Source organism: Condylura cristata, unplaced genomic scaffold (genome assembly GCF_000260355.1).
Source record: "Condylura cristata isolate star-nosed mole 26May11 unplaced genomic scaffold, ConCri1.0 scaffold00014, whole genome shotgun sequence".
Classification (NCBI taxonomy): domain Eukaryota; kingdom Metazoa; phylum Chordata; class Mammalia; order Eulipotyphla; family Talpidae; genus Condylura; species Condylura cristata.
In genome coordinates, this window is record NW_004567115.1 from 25,081,331 (window position 1) to 25,108,078 (window position 26,748).

General features: G+C 36.4%; 1 protein-coding gene across 1 annotated transcript; it reads left to right on the top strand.

Moving 5' to 3' along the window:
* Positions 1-20,558: 20,558 nt before the first annotated feature.
* On the top strand, positions 20,559-22,481 carry LOC101631352 (chromosome unknown open reading frame, human C8orf4). Its single transcript, XM_012724949.1, has one exon. The coding sequence runs from the start codon at positions 21,170-21,172 to the stop codon at positions 21,485-21,487; it is 318 nt and encodes a 105-aa protein (XP_012580403.1). The 5' UTR covers positions 20,559-21,169; the 3' UTR covers positions 21,488-22,481.
* Positions 22,482-26,748: the final 4,267 nt, after the last annotated feature.

The following is a 26,748-nucleotide window of genomic DNA, read 5'->3' on the forward strand; positions in this document are numbered from 1 at the left end:
TACCTACTTCTTTATTTTTTAGATTTCTCACCTCTGTGGTTAAGCCTTTCACATTTAACAATAAAACCCATTTACTAGGAAACATGTTTTGGAATCATTTGTAATCACTTCCTCATGAACCCATGTTGATGCATAATAAGTGTGATTATAAATATGAGGCATTCAACTCACTTTGCCTACTAAAATTAGTATATAGAGGGTTCATTCTCTTCATTCATGGATTCTGTATTTGTAAATTTGCCTAATGGATAAAATTCATATATCACCCCTCGATCATGGCATTTTTATGGCATTTTCACAGCCATCTGCAGACATGCACAAATAGTCAAAAAATGCATGCCACCAGACAATCACATTTCCTGCTAAGGTTAAACAAGTATACACTCTGATTTGGTCCAGCAATCATACTGTAAACAAGTATTTTTTTTGTGTGTGTGTGTGTGTGTGTATGGTTTATTATGTGCCAAGTGTTTGTGCTCTTTGTTGGTGATTTTGCTCTTTAAAATGATGCCCAGTATGAATTCCCTTATTGATGACAGGTGTGCAAAATATATTTTGTTTAGGCATGCGTTTTAGTGTTGACTGTAAGTTTGATATGAATGTGTCAACAGTGTATATTAAGTGTTTTTTGGTAGACACTTGCATAAACAATGTATTGTTGTTCTGTTGATGAAATGCTGTATCAAACACCCCCAGGAACTTTTAATATATGTCATTTATAAATAATGATGTAAATCACTAATTCAGTGTTCACAAGTGGTTTTATATAACATAACTAACCTAAATGATAAACAATTTTATTCTGTTCCAATTGGTAGTTATAATAGATCTTTCTGTCCACCATCAAATGAGAGAATTAGGTATTTATTGCTTTTAATTTCCTGTCTCCATGGTCTAACTACCTGTACGATTGAAACCTAAAGGCCAGTATTGTCTACTGCAAAAAGAGAACAGAGTGAAAAAAAAAAACAAAAAAAAAACCCAAATGTTTTCCAATCTTTCTTTTTCTGAACAAGAAAGAAAGTACAAAAAACAATTTTGTACTCTATTATGAATCCCTGGAGCCGGCATCTTTTTTTGTGACTGGCTTTTTTGGCAAATATCTTCCTAATTCATACATGCACTTTGATGGTCAAGGTCTGCCAGTAGTTCTATTTGGTCTTATTACTTGAAATGGACAACCGTACTAACTTTTCTCTTCTCTAACAAAACTACACACTTGCATCACACGCACAAACACATAATGTTCTTCCCCTTTAAGATAAGTTTTATTCAATGACAATTCATTTTATGAGCATTTACCTCGGATTTGTTGAGACTATGTAAATCATTATGACATGATGGTGCTCAAGGAACTTAGGGTCTAGTGGAGCAGTTATGACAAGAGATTAGGGAACTTTGAACAGAAAGAACAAAATAACACCGCATATTTATTCCTGGTCATTGTTTTATTACTGCTTCTTAACTATATATAACTACAAGCAAAAATGCACTCAAGAGGGGGTTGTGCATTTGCATATGTGTCTGGATATGTACGTGTCCTACTCACTCCATTTCTGTGACTTGTACAACAATATTTTTAGCAAGAAAAATCTGAAACAAGACCTCTATAGATTCACGGTTGCCATGATCAGTTTTATCTGGGAGCTCTTTCCTCTTTTGCGAATACTTTTAAAATGTCACAAGTTTCTGCTTTGTTTCTAAATTTGGTAAAACTCTGTAATTTACTTAAAGTCACTGGCAATTTATCTTGTCATGTACTGCACTATTAGGAACTCAAGAGATGGTGCTGAATTTATGAGAAGTATCAGCCTATTAATTCTCAATGAGAATCGAAAATTCATCATAGTCTCTTCTTCCTGGTTTTGCATAATGTGATTAACCTACCCTTTTATAAAATAAGGGAAAGCTGAAGACTGATTGGCAAAATGGAGACCTCTGACTCATGGTGTTCACTGGAGAAATTGTGCTGTTTCTCTCTGGGTTTTCTATCTTGCTCCTTGTGTATAAAACTCAGTTAGATGAAAAGGAGCACTTGGACCTTGCTTGAAAAAAATCATACACTGACACCTAAATTTAATCCAAGATTTCCTTTTGATTTTTTTTTAAAGATTTAAATATTTATTTATTTGTGCATACAGAACTGGGGTACAGGCCAGAGGTGCAGGGGCAGTGAGAGGATTCACCAGAGACAGAGTAGGGAACAAAGCAGGCTGACTGATGAAGTACACTGCTGAGAGGAGCAGTGAGTGGGTCAGGAGAGGTCTGCTGCACCATGTGGGTCACCTCTGGGGCAGGCGGAGATCGAAATCATGTGGAAGTGGCTTTAGCTTCTTAGTGCTGTGCTTTAACCCACTGCACCACCAGGGAGGGTCCGAATTCCTTCTGAGTTTTATGAATTGAGATTCGCACACAAAACAGGAAAAAAAAGATACAGGCAAAGGAAGACAGAGGGAGAAATCTCAACCAGCCATAGGAAAGAGGAAGTGAGAAAGTCTTGGCAACACTGTATCTCTATCATGTTAACATATTGTATTTACACTCAACCTATTTACAGAAGTTATTGGAGAGGGCCTACAAAATTAAATATTAAATAATTAAAATAATGAACAAATTAAAAAAAAACATAATGAAGGGGAAGCAGTTATTAAGCCAGAAAACACTAACCAAAGATAATTAGGACAACTGAATCTCACAATTTAAATTTTAGCTTCCTGCAGCCAAAGCAAAAATTGACAATCTATAAAATGCAAATCGTCCATTATTCTATTAATGGCGAGAAAACCATTATGTTAAGAGATTCCACTTCCTCTTGGAGTTTGGTGTCATAATAAAAAGTGCATTATGTAACTCATGATTACAGAAATTAAATTTAAATCAATGTGTGTTTTCCTACTGAGTTCAGCCATATGAATAGAGCACCAGTACCTTCCATGTCAACATTTTTATTGGAAGGTGGAAGTGACGCAGTGGCATTTGCACCCTAAAGGGTGCCACGTACCATGGCACCTCACTTACCTCTGCCAATTGACTTATTCTGGGGGCATGCAGCTTCCAGTGGATCTTAAAGTTCAGCTTCTTTGAGTCTCAAATCAGGTGTGTATGTGTGTGTGTGTGGGGGGGGTGGCTGGGAGGGTGTATATGTAGCAAAAGACCTATTTGCAATTGTAAGTCATCGTTGTCATCAAAGTCAGAAGTGATCGGAAACACAGTGCAATTCTAATTTCTACACCGGGTTCCAGTTTGTCCTACTCTTCCCAGTTATTTTTAGCTTCTCTTCCTGACAGTCAGTCTAGCTGGCCTATGGGGAATTTTATTCCCATCATCAGAGTTAATTAGGCAGACTTCCATTGCCTCCTTCCCCAGCTCCCATAATTCCTCATTACATAGCATTCTTAGTTCTGTTTGCTTGATCAAGCCCTACCTGATACCTAAACTGTTACCTAGACCTGTCAAAGCAATAATACCTGTGGCATTCTCTTTGGGACTGTACGGTGAGCAAAAGTCAGAATGTCCTTGGTAACGCTAATGAGTAAGAAAAACAGTTTTGTGTGTTGAAATAAAATAAATTTGGGGTAATTTGCGTAGTAGTAGAAGCTTTTGGTAACACTGGCCTGAAGTAATATGGAAAAATAGAAAAATATGCCAATAAGAGTGTTAGACTAAGGAAATTTCTAGGCAGAAATTTCAAAATACCAATTAAGTTCTTTTAGTCATAGATGATAAGGCATCAAAAGAGGGAAAAGCTAAAATAAAATGATATGTTTGTTTTTAATGGAATTTTGACCAAGAATAAAGGTCAATTTACACTTGATCCATAGCTGGATTTGAAAATAAAACTATTTCTAATTTCCAGCTTCTTCAAATGGCAAAAAATTATCAAAGTAATAAATAATCTCAGGATAGAAAAACAAATCAGAAATGTAGCTGTAAGTCCTTTTAAAACTTCAAAGGATCTAAGGTTATGCCCCATAAGCCTTCTAAAGTAGACCAAAAAGTGTTTAACAAACATAAAATTGTGTCTCATAAAATTCAGACTTTTAGCTCAAACTTGAGATATGGGTTTGGATTTTATCTAATGGAATAAACCTTAACAAAATTTCTAGAAAATCTGGATCTAATATATAAGTGGAAGCATTGTATACTTAGATTAAAAACGGTAAGAGTCCAGGCCCTCTCTGGTGGTGCAGAGGGTTAGGATATAGCACTGCAAGCTGGTCACGGCCTCTTCAGTGTGAGTTCGATTCACAGCCCTGGAGGTGACCACATGCGCACAGACCTCTCCTGACCCGCCCGCTGCTCCCCTCAGCAGTGTACTTCATCGATCTGTCTGTTCTGTTCCCCACTCTGTCTCTGGTAAATCCTCTCACCCCCTGCACCTCTGGCTTGTAGTGCATATCCCAAATAAATCTTAATAAAAAGAAGTGATAGAGTCCAAAAGTGTTCTTTGGATTATTAAATCTCTGCAAGAAACATGCTAAGAAAGCTACTCACCTACAAAAATGAGTCATGTCATATGAAAAAGGAAAACTATTCCAGAGTGAAGAGTTTAGAGCTCTGAGAGCAGAGTTAAGATAAAATACACACACACAACAACAACAACCTGGAGCCTCCCTCGTGGTCTAAGAGTTTAAGTCAGCACTATGAAGCTATCCGAAGCTGCTGCAGCATGAGTTTGTTCTCTGGCCAGAGAGTTGACCCACATGGCACAGCAGACCTCTCCTGTATCTCCTGCTGCTCCCCTCAGCAGCGTACTTCAATCAGCTGTTCTGCTCCCCACTGTGTGTCTGGTGAATACTCTCATCTTCACACACCTTTGGCCTACACCCAGCAATTTTATGCATTAATACATAAATCTTAAAAAAAAAAAAAAAAACTTTTCCAAGGAGAAACTACTTGAACTAGTGATCTGTTCCTGTATAACTTTCAGTTTGACGGACAAATATTGGATGCTACCCACTTGTATTAGTTTTGAATGAGTGTCTATTTCAACTACTGTATAGTTTATTAAGACTGCCATGATACCGCACCATAAAAAGAGTGGACTAAATAGCAAAATATGATTGTTTTATAGTATTGGAGGCTAGAAGTCCAAGATAATGCCAGAGTTGCTTCCTTCTCAGGGCTGTAAGGGAAGAATCTATTCCAGGCTAATCTCCGTGGCTTTTAACTGACTGTATTATCCCTGTCTTCTTCATCATATCAACTTCCCTTGATGCATATCTATGTCATAATTTTCCCTTTTCAAAAGGACACTAGTTATATTGGGTTAAAGATCTAACCTCTTTAGTATAACCTCATTTTAATTACATTTACACTAACACTATTTCCAAATAACATCATGTTATGGATTATTAAGGATAAGAACTTCAACATGTAGATTTTGGAGATACAGTTCACTCATTACAATTATATCCCTGGTCACCCATTTGGTGGGGGAGAGGGTGTATTTATAGTAGAATATATGTATTGTATATGAAGAGGAAATGTTCTTGAGTTACAGCTGAAAACAAAAACCAAACAAACAAAAAACTCCTCTGAACTTACTCATGATTTGGATGAAGAGATCCTGGACTTCATGATGACACTGTAGTGGGATCAAATTTTAGGAATCTTGGAGGAAGAATAGTGTACTGTATATGTATGTGGGATGTAAATTAATATGCTGGAGGACAGACCAGAACAGAATAGAGTCAAGAAAAGTCACCACAATTTTTCCCAGATCACATGATCTTCTGGAATATAATATTTAATGTTTCCATTAAAAGGTAGAAAGAAACTGGAACTAAGACAGTTATATCTTCCAGTACATTAATAATTCTTACAAGAGACATTCTACTTTATTTTAGCTTCTCCTTCTCTTGGGTCTTCTTCCCTTTATTCTTTCCTGATCTTCTGACTCTCTTGGCCATAACATTTTATACTTGATGACTCTGACTCAGAAGCATATTTGCAGCAAACTGGAGGGGTAATTGTAGCCACCTCCCACACTCCCTCTGTTACATGTATGTCTTCCCTCATTATCAACATCCCTCACTATCAACATCCTCGTTGTCACTTACTACAACTGATGACCCTTTATCAAAACACCATAAATTATCTAAAGTGCATAATTTATATTGTCCAGCACTCTTGGTGATATACAGTCTATATTTGGGCAGATGTGTAATGACACGCATCCACCATTAGAAAACCACATAGAATGTTTTCACTGTCCTAGAATGCTTCTGTGCTTGACCTTGTCACTCCTTCTTTCACTCCAACTACTGAAAATTACTTATCTTTTAACTGCCTCTTAGGCATTTTTCAACATATCACCTAACTGGAATCATACATGTATACTTTCAGCTTGTTTTTGTCACTAACATGTACTTCAGGTTTCCCCATGTCTTTTCATAGTTAGAGGACCATTTATTTTTAGCACTGAATAATATCCCATTGTTTGAATGTATCACAGTTTATAATTCACTTGTTTTGGCAATTATGAAGAAAGTGGCTATAAATATCCACGAGCAGTTTTTCCATAGACATAAGTTTTCAACATCTTTGGGTAAATATCAGTGAGTACAACTGCTAGGTCATATGGCAAGAATGTGTTTGGTTTTGTAACTAACTGCCAAATTGTCATCCAAAGTGGTAGTATGATTTTGCACTTATATCAGCAATGAATGAAGAATTCCTGATGCTCTCCTTCCTCACCAATGTTGGATTTTACCTTTTTATTTCATTCTATCCATTGTTATAGATATGGGTAGATATGTGTATATGTATCTCATTGTTGTTTAAATTTTAATGTCCTACTGTTAAGTTTAAAAATATGTTCACAAAAACATAAAGAATAAACTTAATAAGAGAAACATTTATAACATGTCTGTCAGTTAATATATTAAATATATTATGAATCAAAAAGAAATATTAATAACTCAAGAGTCATTTTTAAATATATGAATAGAGAAATATATAAAGAACAAGTTTTTCTAAACATACATGCCTTCCTTTATTACTGCTATAGTTTCATTCAAAAATTCCAATTTTACTTAAAAATTAAGTGTATGTGTATATGCTGTGGGTATAAAGGAAACTAAAAATAATACTTCTAGAATGAAAGGTAAATTGGTGCAAAAGCCTCAAAAGGATTTATGTACTTTAGCACTACCATTTCATGTATATGAATTTATATCAGTGATGTGTACTAGATTTATGGGCAACAATATTTGCTGAAACATCATTTATAATTTACCAATAGATTAGAATTTCAACAAAAGACTTAATTTATAGTTTTTATGTAATTAGATGTAGAACAGTCATTTCAAGTCATATTTGTGTAAAGAAAAAAATCACATAGAATGTTAATAAAGGAAATTAAGATTCATAGAGCCAAAAAAGAAAGCAGGATTTAAAACCTGTAGATTTTTATGCTGTATGTTCTTAACTTTATAAGAAACTTCCTTATTTTTATGTATATATTTTTTATGAATATGTGAACAGAAAACCAACTGGAACAAAATATACTAACATGCTAACAGTTGTTATTTGAGGCTGGTGAGACTGTGACTAATTTATATTTTTTTGCATTATGTGTTTTGTATTTTCTACATTGCTGTTTTAAACATCTATTACTTTTATGATAATTTTTTAAAAGAAAACAAATGACATGAAAAACAATGCTATGTCATGCTCAGAAAATTAGGGTTATTTACTTGTGATTATGTAATATATTGTGATAGAAAACAGAGGGTTTTGATTCTTGAAGTATGAGTTTTGCCCACTGGAACAAACTTGATTTTTGTATATTAGAGCTCATCTATGATACTCAACACATCTGCAAGGCTTTATACTTCGAAAACAGAAAGTGACATCAGTGCAAACTTAATTAAACAGATTACATGATGAATGAAAGCATAAAATGCAATACTCATTTTAATCCAACCTAAACTCAGCTTCAAAAATGACTTATTTTTGTGAAATTATAGGAAAAATCATACTTGTCTGGCTATCTCCTGTCGTAGGCCTTAAGTAATGGGGACAACTAAAAGTGAACTTGTTAGGTCTTTACTACATGTATATTTGATTTAATTTGCCTTCTCAATTCCTTTGGAATAATAAGTTATAGATAATATTTCAAATCCAGACCTTCACTATAGGAATCCCAGTCAAACATATATTCTATGTCCTTTAACTGACATAAAAATCACATTCTTTGTAAATTTTTCCATTTTTGAGTGTTTGAACAAATGGAACAGAATTTCCCGTTCACAGAATTAGATTTATCAAATGAAATATTGAAACAATATTTTGCACTGAGTGAAAGGTTGCAGCATTGATGATAAAAGTTAATGTTTAGAGATTACTTGACTATAATTCTATTACTGCATTCTCAAAGTGTATATATTCATTCAGAAGATATTTACATAGCCCTATTATACAAGGCAATCTTTTAAGTGTGAATCAGAAAAAAAGTGTTTTCAAATATCCACATATTATATATAGATACAGATATCACAAATGTATAGGAATACATGCCTAATAGTTATCTAAATGATGGATATTTGAGAGTGATAAGTGCTGTGGATAAAATACATTAGAGGAGTGAATAGAGTGTAATTGGGGGAGACTTTTTTTTAAGATTTATTTATTTATTCATACAGAACTGGGGTACAGGCCAGAGGTGCAGGGGCAGTGAGAGGATTCACCAGAGACAGAGTAGGGAGCAGAACAGGCAGATCAATGAAGTACACTGCTGAGGGGAGCAGTGGGCGGGTCAGGAGAGGTCTGCCACACCATATGGTCACCTCCGGGGCAGGCGGGGATCGAACTCATGCAGAAGTGGCTTAAGCTTCTTAGTGCAGTGCTTTAACCTGCTGCGCCACCAGGGAGGGCCGCGGGAGACTTTTGATTGAATTCTATATTAATTTGCAGGACCTCTTGCAAATTATCATAAACTGAGTTGTGTAAAATCACAGAAATTTGTTCTTTCATCTCTGAAGTATAGAAATATGTAGCCAAGATATTGGCAGGATCCTATAGGCTCTGAAGACTCCTTTAGTGGGGAAAGCGTCCTTCCTTATCTCTTCTACCTTCCAGTAACCCAGAATCCCTGGCATTCTGTTTCTTAGATGCACCGCTCCAATTCTGACCATCTCCTCTGTGTTTCTGTGTCCAAAAGGAAACTGTTCTTACAAAGACACCATCAATGGATCAAGGTCCACCCTAAGCCAGAATATGTGATCACTGTATCTGATTGTTTGCAAAGACCCTATTTTCATAGGTCATACTTACAGGCTCCCAGGGGTAGGGCTACGATATGTCTTTATCGGGGAAACTACCCATCTACATGTAAAAAAAAAAAAGTCCTTATGGAAAGAGGACATTAAAATTGGAATCTGATGTTAGAAGTCACAGGCATTCTAGTTCGGGGAACAATTCCATGCAAACAAGAGGTTAAGAGCCATAAAGCTACATGACAGAAAGGTCAGTGTGGCTAAAGGTGTGTGTGTGTGCACATGTGTGTGCATGAGAGAGAGAGGGAAATCCATGTATACAAGCAAGGGCCACACAGCAGAAGTTCAATTTAATTCTATTCAGTGTGAAGTTGCTGGAGGATTTTGTGCAGGAAAACTTATGATGAGCTCTATACTTTGTAAGAAACATTGCAGATGCTGTGGCTATGTATAGACACTTTTGTGAAAGTCCAGGTGAAAAATGATGGTGGCAGAAGCTTGTGGTAGCAGTACATTCAGGAGACTAACCCATCAGAATTGGCTGAATGGAATGTCAGTTGGGGGAGAGTGAGGGAACGGTGGAGGGAGAGAGAGCTCTGGAGGGAGTTGTTACTGTTAACTAAGATAGAAAGACTAGAAGGGAAATAAGTGTGGATTAAGAGTGGAGTGATCATCTAGCTGTAGTTTTTTTTTTTTTTTTCTGGGTCCTCTTCTCCATTAGTATAACTTTCCAAATGGATAAAATGTGGTTCTATGACATAGAATGAATGCTTGAAAACATTTAAAATATTTGTATCCATCTCTCTATGCCTTGTGAAAGTTTTCGTTGCATGCACGACTCTCCTGCCTTTTTGACTGCTTTTATATATATTTTCCATCATAAAACTTCTCTTTCTATACTCTTGGGTCTAACATAGCTACATATTATTAGCATGTGTAAGTCCCTCTTTCAAATGCTTCATGCAAACCTATTAGGAATGTGGAAAAATGAGAAGTTAGGACCCTACAGGGCTGGGACACTCACTGCACCCCAGCTCCTTAATGTTGGTGTACTGCGTAACTTCGGTAAGCCTCGGGTTCCCACAAGTCCAACAAGCTGTTGTTTGGGTTATTTTAGACATTGTTTGCAATATGGTTTTATGGATAAATGCAGATATGGAGAAGGGGGGCGGGGAGAAACAGGTAACCAGACAAGGGCTGTCAGTGAGAGGTGTAGCATAAAAGTCCTCCTGTGAACGAGACTTTGAATTTGGTTATGAACCGAATCTCAGATTCCACAGGTTTCTGCCTCCCTCTTCTATTGGACTCTGGTGACAACATGCAAAGAACTTGGACGGTACTTGGAACAGGGAGCGCTCACGAAATATGACTTCTCTTCAGCCTTCCCTCTGTACAGACTTGTCGTCTGGCTTGCCAACATCTTCTCATTTCTGGTGGTTGTCCATCTAGTGTTTAATTCCATACCCCAATTTTTCAGACTCACTTTTCTTCGGAATTTTTCTAGACAATAAGATAATTCTCCCTCTTCCATTAATATCATCTCACTAAAATTAAGTCAACAAAGAAATAATGCACAGGGGCATGGTAGCGAAGTTAGGAGAACTTCCAATTTGCCTCAAAAATCATGAATGTACGGTCTGTACAAGAGGCAGGAGATGGTGAGTGAGGTGTCCCCTGTCTTTTGTGGTGCTGGGATGAGCTGGGACTCTGCTCTGGATCCACTGCAGCCATGTAGACTAAAGAAATAATAGCAAGCTTGAGAAGATGGTGGATGGAACCCTGCAACCCAGAGTTCTGCCTTCTCCCACATTTTTTTTTTTTTTGAAAAAGAATTTGCAGCCTGCTCCACCCTAAAGTGCAATGATTACAATATTTGGACTTCATGGAAGGGGTCTGGTAACAAGGCCATTCTCAAAATTCCTGTTAAGTAGGTGGTACGATCTGATGCAGTCTTTTACAGTTTTACTGACTTCTAGGCAAACAGAAAACTGAACTAAGCATAAGATTTATGCAGCATTCCATTATTTCTCTCTCTCTTTTTAAAGTGTCACCTTATATCAGTGACTTCCTGTGAGGAGAACAAAGAGGAAGGAAAGTGTGGATGTCAGAAAAGCCAGATTCCATGTTTTCCACAGCCTGAATCTTTTGTGCAACCCCAGGGATTTGGAGTCCTCGCGGAGCACGGAGGGCCAGTGAGCCATTAACCTTGCAGCTGCTCACAGGGCAGCCCGGCTGTCGTCCCTCCTCCTTTCTGGATTAGTTGCTGGGGGCAAGCAAGTGTGCCAAGAACTGGAGTCCACTCTGGGACACAGAGCCTGATTGGAGCAGAGGAAAGTCCTGGAACTCAGCGTTCTAAAGTGTCTCTAAGGTTAGACAAACAGAATGTTGTAAATGAGCTGGGAACTGGAGATCAAGAACTGCCTTATTGCAAGTGACTATAACTCACCAGAGTGCTGTGCACGTGTCCCCTGAAAGTCAATAAGAAGTGGGCATCATGCCCTCAGTCTATTCCTTGGGATTTATTGATAATTACTACTGGTCAGATGTATAATCCTTAAGGACAAATAGTCATACAGCTGAAGTAGAAATTGTGGTCAGGGAGGAAAACTGACAGTATGCTTTTATTGACTGCATGAAATTGAAGATATAACATAATCTTAGGACAGAAATAAGGATAATAGGCAATACCCTTTCTTAAAGAAATAAGAAAGTTCTTATTTGCCCTAGCGTGTAAATTGCTTTCTATCCAAGAGGAGAGTGAGTTTGAATGGGAGGGAAAGGATGAGTTATCTGGAGAGAAGCAGGAGTTGCTGAGATATTGGAAATAAACTTTGCCCACCACCCAGATTTTATAGAATATCATTGCTTTATTTTAACCTTATTAGGCCACCAGAAAATGTGTGCCCCTCAGAAAACTGCCTCATTTCCTGAGCCCAATCTGTCGGTTAGGTCTGGAGGTGCCATTCAGGTCATGCATTCCTTATGGCAAGGCAGAGGTGTGGCTGTGCCAAGTTGCCCATGAATTCATTTCATCGCTGGAGGAATTATTTAATGCACAGTAAAAGTCAGAATATAAATAACTAGAGATAACATTTAATAAGATGTGAGAGTGTGTCTGGAACATAATACCTCCAGGAGAGAAAGACAAAAAACATCACAGTGAATTGATTTCAGGGGCTTTTTAAACAAAAAATTAGGGGAAAGTCAATTTAGTCTGATAGGTCCAGGAAACATTGGTCAGTGTGATCAATGTCCTCGAACCCAGTGCTCAAAGTGAAAGCAGACAAATTCAGGAAATGCAATTCAGCCTCTCTGCAGCTGAAACAGAGAATCTGTGAAGAATTCTTACTGGGTCCTAATCTCTCAAGGATCCTGAAACACAAAATAAATATACAAAAGGTGACTTTTCCTTCCTTTCCAGTCTCTCTAAAAACTTAGATTTGGCATGTGTGAGTAGAGAAGCTGGTTTATCTATAGAAATAAAGCTTAGATTTTATAGCAGTTGTACAACAATGTCCTTCACATTTTAGGGACTCATTCATGTAGCAACAAATAGCTGACGGTCAGTTTTCATTATGTGTGTAAAAAAAAGATGCCTTTGGGAGTGTGAATCAACTTTGCCAAATTTCAATCCAAAATATTCACCTCCACTCAATACTCAGATCCCATCAGTAGCCTCTATCACGGATCTCTTCTTAACTACCTTGATCCTTCAGCTTCTAATTCATTATCCTTTATAAATGTAAGAGGGAACACATTAAGATATTTGGAGGAGTAGCAGACAAGACTAGTCAACATATGTAGTATTTGTTTCTTTAGGACATAGTAAAGTAGATGAGAGGTATTGAAATAAAATTTCATTTTATTTGCTAAATAAACAAAAGAAAGAATGCCTATCTATACTGAACTATGGAATTAGTTTCATGTACTTCCATAGTCTAGAACTGGAGTTTTTAAGTTCCCAAAATTATTATCATGAGGGCAGAAGTACTGTATTGTCTGTCACTCCAGAGTGACTATGGGGAAGGTCTTTCTTTATACAATTGTCAAAAGCAATAACTAGTTCTGCAAAAGTTCCCTGAAGAAAATGATAATTACTCCGTTGCTCAGCATTGGAAGGGTCATTAAATACTATCTAGTCCAGTGGTTTGCAAACTGCTAGTTATGACTCATTAGTGAGTTGTGAAATGAGTTTAATGGGTTGTGACCAGTCATTTGTAAAAGAGAAGAGGATAGAATACAAGAGAATGAAGAACAAAGCAATGCCTACAGCTAGGAAGTCTATTTCTCCTTAAAATTTTTGTTTTAGCTATGTTTCTCAGCTGAGTATTCTATTTCTATGTAAATGTCATATATGGTTAAGTCTAATAGTCAAAGTAAAATGGTTATACATACTGTATGTGTATGTAAAATAGGTATGTGATCATAGGCAAAACAACAAAGATAAGAACTGGTCTATTCCCACTACTGATGTGCTTCTACAATACACCTACTATGTGGATGTCCTGTCTACTTGACTATTCTCCTTATCTTTTCTTTCACTGAGTAAATGTCTTTAATGCTGCTGAGTCAGAATCTATTTCCCAAGCTTACTTAATTGGCCTTATTTATACGCCTGATAAGCCACCCAATAAACCACCAGCATTTAAACTACTAAGTGTGTGTTTCACCACAAAGACTTCTGGGGCTCCCATCACCCCTCCATGGCTTTGAGAATCCCATTTGACTTGATTTCTATATGCTGATCAAATGTCTGGCTGCATATATTCTTGGAAAGTTGGCCAGCAGAGAGGAACGAGATGTGACTGGACCCTGATCAGGAAAAGAAGATAGAGGAGGAGCTTTAGGAGTCGCTGTGGATCCTGGGCAAAATTGAAAGACTTACAAAATCTGAGAGGAACATGCAAGCTCCCCTTTCTCCTAGTGCTTCTACTCTGAGAATGACTGAACTATGCCAACGTCACACTTCTCAGCCAGAAGCACGCAATGAGGGGGCCGCAGCAAGGAGTGGGAGGAGATGGTTCGTAAAGACTTATTTTGGCTTTAGTCATAGATTACAGAAACACACGTTACTATAAATACATATAAATATCGCACGCTCACTTCCTGAGAAAAACATGTTAGTTTATGTTCACAACTGTTTTCTTTTTAAAGAAGCTATAAATATCAGGGGCTCAATATCTGAATCTGAGCAGTTATTAGAATTTAAAAAAAGCAAAGGTTATCTTTAGTTCCTTTTTAGGAAATGTTGCTAATATAAACTGATGCTTAAGCAAAGACAGCTGTTTCATTTCACATGAAAAACCATCATTTAAAAAGAAACACTTAAAAGCGTGGTCTTGGCTGTAATTGTTTTCCATAAAGTAGCAGATTTTTCTCCCTTATATTTTGACTGAAGGCTTTTTCAAAATGAATTTTCTTGTTTTTTTTTTTTAATTTGTCTTTCTTCAGAGTATAATTAGTTCCTTTCTGTTATCAAAAATAAATGTCAGAATCAAAGTTTCTAAATAAAGTTGCCATTCTGTCCCAAGTAATAATTAAAGGCTAAAAATACATTGATAAAATTTACTGAAAGAAAAATGCTTGCTGATTAATTTTAAAACATGATTAACCACAATTACGAAGAAATGGAAATCTAGGCTACGATATCTATAAAAATAAAAGATAATATAGACATTTAAAACCCTACAGAGAATAATTGCCATTTCAGTCATTATGTATAAAAATAAGGAGATTTCAATATCTGATAAAAGAAACAGCATGTCCACTCACCAAATGCTTGAGTTTTGAATGCTACTTAGTCTTGTCTAGGCTTCCTACGGTATTTTCTTATGTAAAATAACTGTGAAAATATTTAAAGTGTACTTGGTGCCAGGCATTGTTCTCAGTTTTGGGCTTATGTATTAATAGGGTTAAGAAAATTAAAATTTTAACTTCTTGGGCCCTCCCTGGTGTCACAATGGGTTAAAGCAAGCACTGCTAAACTAACCGCAGCCACTTCAGCAGGACTTTGATCCTCAGCCAGGGAGCTGACCCACAAGGAAGAGCAGACCTCTTCTGACCTGCCCACTGCTCCCCTCAGCATTGTACTTCATCAATCTGTCTGTTCTGCTCCCCACTCTGTCTCTGGTGAATCCTCTCACCGTCCCTGCACCTCTGGCCTGTACTCCAGTTCTGTATGCATAAATCAATAAATCTTTAAAAAGTTTAACTTCTTGATAATTATTGCAGAAACAGAATAAACTAATGTTACATTTCAGACGTCTCTGAACTCCAGATAAACGTACTCAACAATCTTCTCGGCATTTTCTCAAGCATTTTAGATTTATTGCATAACTGACCTCTTGATCTTTCTCCCAAATCCTCTCCATTCTCACTTGCCACATCTCTGCTTTCCCCATGAATGTGCCCAGGACTTAACCTGGAAGTCACCCTTGACCTTTACCCTATAGCCTATCCCATTCATTACTAACCCCCTTTGAGTTTCTTTCCAAAATACATTTAGATTTATCTAAATATCTGAGACCATAATTGTACTCGTTAGCTGTTGTCTTTGACAAACCAACAGCCAAATTAAAAGATAAATAAGTAAAAATAAAACCTCAGCAATTCCTGAGGTTTTTCAATGTCTAACCTTTTAAGCACTGAATTTAAGGTCAAATTTTAAATCTTTACCAATGTTTTCAATGTGCTACAATATCCAGACACTGTCTTATTACGACTCTGGCATTGTCTACCCTTCCCTCCTCCTGTGACTTCTGTGTCCCGCCACATTAGCATTGTTCCTATATTCCTGCTCTTCAAATTCATTCTGACCTCAGGATCTTTACATGGGATCCCCCTCTGCACCTATTGCTCTTTTCCTGGTTTTGAAGCATGTTTCCAATTTCAGCTTAAATTATGCTTTTTCAGAAAGGCATTTTTCAACTTGAAGATTTTAAATGAAGCCTCCCCTTGTTTCCACCCTGACCATCTGATGTTTTCCATTTTCCAATGTGTATAAAAATGTTCTTCAAATATTTATGTGTGTACCTATGTGTTTGAAATCACTTCTCTACATCTCATGTTCCACAAACAAAAGGAACATGTCTGTTTTGCCCCAAGTGCATTGCACAGGCTTGAATACATAGTGAGTGTGGATCCTGTAATTAGTTTGTGAGTAAGCCTATAAATCACTTAACACATAAATTAAAGAACACATTTTAAAAGAGGTAAAGTTGTGGTGGAATTTTCAAACTATAGAGAAAAGAATGAGCACAATCAGAAAATTAGGCAATGCTTACAAAAACAACATTGAAGTAGAATTTAAAAATGCTAGTTTGCTCTTTCATCTAATTAGCTCTAAGATTTTGAAAGAATTATTTAATTTCTGTAAAACTCAATTTTCTCATCTGTAAAGCAGGGAGAGTAATGTCAGTGAGGTGACAGACAAATGAGATAATATATGTAGACACACTTTGTAAACTATAACACAGTATGAAATATTTGTTGTTGAGGCAGCTATATCCAAGAATAAATCAATTGAAGTTTAAGGAACATACACCAATTGTTGACTTCTATGCTCATATTCTTGAAATTGCCAGTGAAAGAAATTGGTATACAAAGGTAGGCTTGAAGTATTTCTGTGTACTCTTTTTCACTTATTCATGTAATAATTCAATAAATATTCACTGGATTCACCCTATGCACCAGTTTCTCTGTCTTATATCTTCAGTGCTTTACACATATATAAACACACACACACACACACATTGTAACTGGTAATCTAAAAGAGTAAATCTAGAGTATAGGAATGTGAACAGGAGAGGAAAGTAACCCTGCAAAGGTCAGGAAACCCTTCACAGATGAGATTTTAGGAATTAAAAAAAATGGAAATAATTGCAGTTTTACCATTTAACTCAGGTAGTTTGTTTAGCTCAATTCCTTGTTTGGGTTAAAAATGGAGGTCAATAAACTCTATCTCCAGTATTTTTATGAAGAATAATTTAGATATATGCAGAAAATTAAGTATATAATCACTTGATAAATGTCTCCCTTTTTAAAAAATTTTTGTTCCAATCTCTCCATAAGATATGAAACTAATCAAGAACATTTATTACTGGCAAACTGATATTTAATCTTTGTCTGAGGAAAGAAGAAATACAGTGGCCCAGGAGTTGTTTCTTTTCAACAAACTTTATTATCTCCTGTCCTTATGATAAAAAGAAAAAAAAAAATTCCAAAAGTTGCCTCTGTCATAAGCTCCTGTTCACATACAATTTTTGGATCCTCACTAGTAATTTTTCAGAACTAGCTTTTCATATCTATCACTGAAAATATATATACAAAGGAAAAGAACAGAACAGCAGCATTAAAAGACTTTCTAAGCAAAATATGGAGTTACTTTTGGGCAAAGAGGAGCAGTGAATCATAACCTTAAGACTTGTGTCAAGTTTCTGGGAAACAGAAACTGCCATTGTTCCCTTTTGGAAAGCCTTGTCCTCTAAACAATTTTGAAACTCCTTAATCTCTCAAATTCATCTGTGTATTTTCAGGCAGTGCTCAAGGAGAGCTGCTCAATGTCATGCAGAAACATTACTCAGACTTTCAAAGATAGAGTTTGCAGGTGACTTGAGAGCAGTAAAGCAAAGTTTTTGAGATCATGGGTTCCAGTTGCCTTGTGTAGGTGAAGATTTGTAGACTGAATTAGTTTCACATTGTCAGTAACAACTGGCCACTCACCTAGTGACTTAAAATAACACAATTGAAAAAATATTCTAAATGAAAATTAAATTCATTTCACACTTATTTTCATTCTCTTAAAAATATTTTTATTCTGAAGTAACATTGCATTGTGACATTGTATAGGTTTCAGGTGTGCATTATTGTAAATCTATGTCTAGATGTAATATATTAACTACTAAAAGCCCAGTTCTATCTTTTACGATATGGTTGGCCCTTTTTCCCCTTTTCCATCTGATAACCATTCATTTGGTCTTATAATCTAAAATTTTACTTTTTTTTTTTATTTAGCTCATTTGTTTGATTTGTTTCTCTATATACCACATATAGTGAAATAATCTGATGTTTATATTTCTCTCCTGACTTTTTCATTAAGAATAATAACTTTGGGCTCTCCCTGGTGGCGCAGCGGGCTAAAGCACTGCACTAAGAAGCTTAAGCCACTTCCGCATGAGTTCGATCCCCGCCTACCCTGGAGGTGACCACATGGCGAGGCAGACCTCTCCTGACCCGCCCACTGCTCCCCTCAGCGGTGTACTTCGTTGATCTGCCTGTTCTGCTCCCCACTCTGTCTCTGGTGAATCCTCTCACCCTCCACATCTCTGGCCTGTACCCCAGTTCTGTACAAATAAATAAATAAATCTTTAAAAAAAAGGAAGAAAAGAATAATAACTTCTAGGTCCATCTCTAAAATTCTGTCTGGAAAATTTTATCTTTTTATGGCTGAGTAGTATTCTATCATATATACATATCACCACGTCTTTATCCAGTCATCTGTGCATGATCACTTGCATTGTTTGCTCTTGTTTATTATAAACAATGGTGTAATGAACATTGGGGTACATGTATTTCTTTGAATTAGTGTTATCATATTTTTAGGGAAAATACCCAGAAGTCAACCCACATTTTTTACTTTATAGTACAGGAAGCGAAAGTCTAAAATAAGTCTTCACTACTATTTTCCCTTCTGAAAGATCTATTTCTTTTACTTTTCCATCTTCTAGAGAATGCTTTTATTCCTTGGCTCATAACCCCTTCCTCCATCTTCTAAAGTAAGAGTTAGCTTCTTGCTTCCCTGCTGACTTCCTGCTATACTACTTCAGGACTTTTACTGTTACATGAGTCAACTAAGATAATCCAAGATTATCTCTACCTCTTGAGATAGATTACACTTGCAATATTTTTTTTTTTTGCCATATAAACCTTTTGGCAATATATGTTCCTTTATGTTTCATAAGTTTGGGGAATTAGAGCATAGACATTTAGAAGGTTATTACTCAGCACACAAGAGAGAGTAAACTACTGTAATTCTAGCAACGTGTAATTCTGTTGCTAGAATTACAGTAGTTCCTGCTACTTACGTTTGTTAGAATTAAACAGAAGTCCACACATTGTCATTTAACTGTCTACTGAAAACACATTAAATGATCTAGGAATTTTAGGTGCATTAAAGAGAAAAGATCTGAGCCATGCTTTTGGTGGAGATAAGATTAATGTGTAATCACAAAGACACATGTATGTTTAAACACTGTAATAAGTGCTAGGAAGTCAAGGAGGTCTGGACTATACTAAAGGGATCAGAAAAAGGTCTCACAGAGCAAGTAGCCTTTAGCTGAGGTTTTATACATGACTAGGAGCTACCTAGATAAAGTAAAAAATAGAGAACATTTCCTAGAGGTGAACAATAATTCAAAAACTCACAGCAGAAATGAGCATGGTGCATTCAAAGAAGTGGAAGGAATGAAGGCAGAGGCAAGGGTAACTAATTGTGATGCTGCAAAAGTAGCCTAGGACAAAGCCATGTTCAAAAACTATGTTAAGATTTTTGAGATATTCCTGAGTAGTAGCAAAATGATTTGGTAAAATTGTTTACCTGTTTTTTTTTTTTTTATTTGATTCTCTGAGTGCTGGGTATAAAGCACAAGAGTGGGAGCAAGTAAAGAAAGGTCTCAGTCCAGGAAGAAGAATATGAGATGTTGTAGAAGGGGCTTCCACGGATGCAAACTCCAGCATGGCTGTGGGTTTGTTATGGAGAGTCCTGCAATGGGTGCAGATGGGAAAGAAGCAGAAATGGACAAAGGTCTCAGCCGACTCAAGAGTGTTCTGAAGTGTTCATGACTCTCAGAGTTAGGGAAAACATTCTCACCCTAAGTAGAGGGTACCCCTTCTTGATGCTGGAGTGTCAGAAATACAGTCGTGTCAGGAAAGGGATATGACTTTCTTCCCTGGCAACGATCAATAAAAGAGACTGAATGCTGAGCATCTGGGGGTATCTGACAAAGCTCTGGACTTAGGTATCACGATACCATACCCACCATGCAGAGATTTGCCTGAAGAATGGAATTTAAACAGTGACAGTGAAAATACAGAGAAAGTAGATAGGTTACAAAAATATTTCAAAGATAGCATTGACAGACGTTGGTGATAACATGCATGTATTTTACACATATACCTACTATACATATATATGAAAAGAGAAGGTATCAAACATTATAGCTGTATTCCTGACTTTTCAAATTGTAACATATTTGTATATATTTGTATTGATTTACAAATTATTAAATTACTATTATTATTAGATTTCATTCCATGATGACAAATTGACATTCATGTACAATCAAAAGCCACCGTTTCAGGCTGTGCCATGTAAGCATTCCATAGATAAACTCCCATTACTCCATTAGTCTCTCTCCAAATTAGCATCGTCCTTAATTGTTAAATGTTTTCAACAACTCTGGAGTCGCCCTGGGTAGGGCTGTCTAATCGCCCTGATGCGAGTGGCCAAGTGTTTGGATTGCACTTGAATATGTCTCTGGGAATTAAAACTTTCCTGTGGTTAGCAGAAACTTTTGTCTGGGTTGTTTGGAAAGTTTATAGTCTAAGCCACCTTGTTTGTGACCTGTCTTTGCACTTTTCTGCTTTCAGCATTTTTTTTTTTTTTTTTAAGAAAGCGGCCAGGTCTGTGTAATCCAATTTCCACAGATGGAGAGGTAAAAGTAATCCCCATAGCCTATCCCATCACTGACCACAGCTTGTAGTAACATTTTCACCAGAACAGGATATTGGCAGCTCAACTGTTAAACCCGTGTGATTATTCTTCCTTGAGATCACTCTGATGTCATCAGTGTAATTTGAGCCTGTTCACACTTTAAATAGCAGTCCCGGAATGAGTTTGCTACAGACTCTCTGGAGAGCCCGGGAGCTGGATTCCTGAAGATCCCACATCGATGAAAGCAAAGCGAAGCCAGCAAGCCATCATGTCCACATCCCTGCGGGTGAGCCCGTCCATCCACGGCTATCACTTCGACACAGCCTCTCGGAAGAAAGCTGTGGGCAACATCTTTGAAAACATAGACCAAGAATCACTACAGAGGCTCTTCAAAAACTCTGGAGACAAGAAAGCAGAGGAGAGAGCTAAGATCATTTTTGCCATAGATCAAGATTTGGAGGAGAAAACACGAGCCCTGATGGCCCTGAAGAAGAGGACGAAAGACAAACTCTTCCAGTTTCTGAAACTGCGGAAATATTCCATCAAAGTGCACTGAGAAGAACAGGATGGATAAGGATGTTATCCAACAACAGACATTTAAAGACCAAGTGAGTTTGTGAAACCTTAACGCATGCAGCCTGTTGTGGCTGCCTTACAAGCTTCTGTTCCAGGGACTCAGGACTCCAGAGGCTGGAAAGGAACAGAACAGACTGGTTACAGAGACTCCAACCAATTTCACGCCTGTGCTGTTACAGTGGAGAACAAAGTGCTTTCAGTAAGGATTTGAAAACTGTCCCTGCAGGGAAGGACTAATGCTGGTGTCAGAGGAGTCTGGACAGACTAATGAGAACTGAAATTGAAGATTACAGATGGCTGGGGAAAACTGCAGCCAGGTTCCCTTTATCAGGCCCCAAGGACTGAAATGCAACCTGAACTTTTTTTTACTTAACCAACTGGGTAGGAGGAGGGAAGAGGGAGAGGGAAGAGGAGACAGAATACCGTGCTCAAATTGTTTACTTAATTTTTTATTTGAATGTTCAAGAGGTTACCAAGTTTCAATGTTGTCTATTGGTAGAGAGTTTTAGAGACCATTCATTGATTATTTATTTGAATTTATTACAGTGCCTGAAAAAGTGCACCATATGGGTGTAAGTACAAATTCAAGGAAATGCAGTTACTTCAGCAGCTCAGTAAAATTGTATACCACCTTCTGGCTTGTAAAGGGTTTTTTATATATTTCAAACTGGTTGCACATAAGTTAAAATAATGGGGTCCTACATAAATCTGAAGTACTGTGAAAAAAATCTTCTAATTTTTTAATCTTCTAACAATGCTGAGATATAATTAATTAAATCTCTTAATTAATGCAGTAAACATTAGGAAGTGAATACTATGCACTAAATAGTTTATAAAGATGCTATGTTGTTTTTTTTAATAATTTATTCTACAAGACAAATGACATGCAGCCATAATAAATTATTATAAGCATAGTTTCTCTTGGTCTGTGATGATTGGTCTGAAAGGAAAAATAAAATAGTACATTTTCATTACCATAATTTTGATGAAGTTTTACAAACTATTAAAAACGTTTCTAAGGTGTTTAAAAATGAAAGTTGCTCAAAACAAACTCTCACAGGAAATAGCTAAGAAGTTCATCTGTCCTGACATTAAATGTAAGAAATAGACCTAGAAATTCAGAGATTGACTCAACAACATAGTTTAAATAGCCATTGAGAATGAGTCTTAAAAACTTTCTTTGCCATACTTTTCATAATTTTTCCTGAATTAAGATTCTGTGCTTTATCAGTGTTTATTTAATACAAATCCATATGAGAATAACACTTGTCTTTTTGTTTATTTCTTCATAAAATCATAATAAAATATTTCTAAGAAGGCATACATTGATGCCTAATGCACTTTCCAAATAGAAAGAGATTTTAAACAATCCCCAGAAATTAAGCATTTCAGAAATATCTGCAGAGGTTTTTGAAATGGCTGATCATAGTAAAACCAAACAAGGGAATGAATTGAACTCTTTTGGATGAGTTACAAGTTAAAATCGAGTAGTAAAATCTATTTTCAAATGTTAATTGTTTAATTTACTAAAGAATATAAACACTCCATTTATCAGGAACTCTTAAGGTCATCCTTAAAAAGCACAAATTCATATGTAGAATTGTGTGTGTGTGTGTGTGTATTTTATTCTGGGATGATTATTTATAATTTTCATCAGATTTGCAAACATCCAAAGTAACCTAAGGATAGAAGAGGAAGAGTTTTGACAGGAAGAAGGCTCAGCTGGCAATCATATTCGGGATGGTCAAAGAGAATTTGCATAGAGTTGCTCTTTGACTCTCTTTCCCACTTTACATCCTTGTAAACTGAGCTTGCTTACTGACCTCACCTAAAGTCTTCTTTGCTTATGCCAGGGATAAGCTTCCTAACTCTGATAGGACACATTTTCACTGTCTACACAGACTCCTCAAAAGACATCATCAATCTATTTGAAGAAAACAGTAAGTTACTTTTGCAGAAGGCAAATTAGTCTGCATGTTCCCAATTAAACTTACTTTTCATTCAAATAAGGGAAAGGTGAGTGAACCAGGACAACAAACCTGGCAGCACCTGAACAGGGACCTGAACTCTAGACCCTCAGGTTAAGAGCCTCGTGCTCTACCAATGGAGTTACCCAGGCTCTATTCCTTCAAAGACTTTAGCTTAGCTTAGATGTTGAACATTGAAGTTCAAACATTAAATTTCATGTACAGATTTATTAACTATATACTCTGTCTCTGTTTTCAACAGAGCACATGCAGATCTTACCCACTTTTCACATTTTCTTGCACTAAGTTAGTTTTCTTGCTGTGTATTATTATTTTCCGATTGAAAAAAACTATACAGGGAAAACTAAAAGGTAATTGTGATATAATCTACAACAAAGTGAAAGAATAAAAACTCTTCCCCGAGATGACTATATAAGTATGCTGTCTTATCCCTTCATGCTGTGTTAAAATTGGAATCAGCGTCATTGTATAGGAGAGTTTTTACCTCCACATACTTTTACTATCTAATGTGAGGTAAAGATAAACATCGTTGGAACAAGTCAGATTAGTTCAATTCAGAAATCTTTCTATGGTACAAGGGATGAACAGGTATATCCCAAGACATCTCATTAGAATAGAATAAACAATAGCAGTGGGGTGAGATAGATCATTAATAATATTTGTAACATTAAACGATCATAATAATAACTAGTTTTCAGTGAATATCGACTACTACTTGCCAGACAATTCTCTATGTGGTTTTGTGTGTTAAGTCAGTCAGTTACTCTATGTGGTCAGTTAATGCTGTAATATAAGAATGTGTATACCTATATACATGTTTGGGAGGGAGAGGAGAGAGAAAGAGATGAGCCTGAAGGATTAAAATGAAGTAATTGCCAAAAGACACATAGCAAATGAGGAAACAAATCCAGGAAGGCTTGTTCCAAAGGTTTTATTCCTAGCTACTAGGCTAGACTGCTTCCCTGAGAGAAACTGAACTTCACTTTTTCCTTTAAGTTGGCATTTACCTATATGTTAATAAGTCAGAAAGACAGGAAGATTGCGTCTGTTTATTTGGCATTTTCTCTCTGTGGAGAAAACTTCTTAAAATTTTTTAATTATATATGGCCTTTCAAGCCTGCCGTTAAAATAGCACCTAGGTTCACACGGTGGAACACTGTAGAACAAAAGACCACACCTAAAGTCTTTTCCCATAGTCAGTCAACCCTTTAGGTGTCAGTTTGCTCATTGGGGGAAATCAGATGCTATGGAGACATTGTTTTGTTCACATGGTATATAGCTCCTCAGCTCACAGCCGGACTCACAGCAAAGAAGGCTTTGCATTCATAGATGCCTAACCTGTGGGCTTTACGGAGAGAGAGGTGGGGATAGATGACTGCCTGTGTTCCCATTGTTAAGGGTTTTTCCCTGAAAAACCTTAAAAATAAACAGGCGATTAAGCCATGGTTTGGGAATTCCATGTCTTTCAGAGCACCTCATCTATCCTTCTGTGCTCCACAGAAATCCCTCTCTACCCAAAGAAACCTTGTTTTTACATAAATGATTTATGTTCAAACTACAACTAGAACAAGTCAATAAAAGGCCAAATATTGTCCAGTCAATGTGAAATAAGTCATATTCAATATTTACAATTTGAATCTTTACAATATGTATAAATGTTATGTGACAAAATATCACAAATTAGATATAATTTTGTAGAATTTTCCTGATTTATCCTAATTTGCATCCTTTTATTACATGGATTTTTTGATTATTTAACATTTTAATAATTTCCTCATTTTATGCATTCTATTTCTGGATAGCAACATGTTCAATTGTCTTGGTATTACCATATGACAAGGTACCTATATTATTTTGGTCTGCATTCTATCTACACATTCTAAATAAGGGTAAATATGATGCAATTAGAGATAAGAATAAATGGCATTACAGGAAAACATAAAAATAGCAAATATAAAACTAATCAGTAAATAAACAAACCTCACATAAGATTTTCCCAAATGGTGTATTACTTGGTAAACTTCCTTACACATCAGGAATTGTAGCATGAGATCAAGGTTTGTACATGACTCATCGCTGTAAAAAAATTTAGTAAGAACTCATATGTGTGGGCCATCAGAATGGAAACCTGTTCTCTTTGTCAGAGAAAATGTTTTAAAATGAATATATTATTCAGTATGGCCAGGGGCCTAAACAATTAAGAGCAGTAATTAGATTTTATTATTATTACTAATTATGATAGGTGTTATTAAGATTATTTATATCCTGAAGTTAACAAAGATCCACTTAGGACTTTAAATAGAGAAGTAATATTTCCTGCCTAACTACTATGTAGCAGACACCAGGAAAAGCTATGGCTTATATTTGAAAAGTAATTCAGTGTCTAGCAGCTGAACACATGACCCTACAGTGATCTCTTCCAGAACTTTGTTGCCTCATACTTGGTCTACTGAGGTGAAAAGTCATACACAACATTTACAACTCCATAATAAACAGGTAACCCTGTGGAAGCTGAAAATAAAATTGAAGTAAGAGATGATGAAGAAAATTTCTGGGAGTTTAGACTGGGGTGGGGGGGAGACCCAAACTAATGTTTTCCTTAATTGAGTATTTCAGTAGTTTTGACTCTCCTTGAAACTTATCATGAGTCTTACTGTTTAACAAATGTCATAAAGAAATGACCAATAGCTTATTCTTCACTCAAATAACTTTTTCTGGGAACAAATTTTCCAGATATTTTAAGTGTTAACCACAGATATACAAATATCTTCTATTTTAATATGTATATCCATTGACTCGGAGTCCAGCAATACCTTGGCAAAGTTATCTTGTAATATTTTTGAAATAAGCATGCTGTCCCCAAAAGATTTAGCTGATGTTTTTCAAAAAGTGGGATGAGTATTCTGAAGACTTTTGTTGTAGCTACCTTCATTCAACCCCCCCCTTACACACACACACACACACACACACACACACACCACAGTAGATTTAGTCCCACTAGGGGCAATACAGTTACTTTTCTCAGCCTTTATTTTCTTACTGTGGACAGCAGCATGGTATTGATGGTATTGAGAGTCTCAGACTGGGGCTGAGATTGTTTTTTTTTTTTTTCCCTCTAACTCTGCCTTAAGCAAATTTCTTTTTTTATCTCTGGATTTTATCTACAAGGAAGAAAATAATAGATCTGACTGGATGACTTCTTTGACCTCTTCTACATAACTGGGAAATAACAACTGTAGCACCTACCATGTAA

What these genes read in the sequence shown, in the direction of transcription:
- LOC101631352 (XM_012724949.1), top strand. Translation starts at nt 21,170, where the DNA reads ATGAAAGCAAAGCGAAGCCAGCAAGCCATCATGTCCACATCCCTGCGG.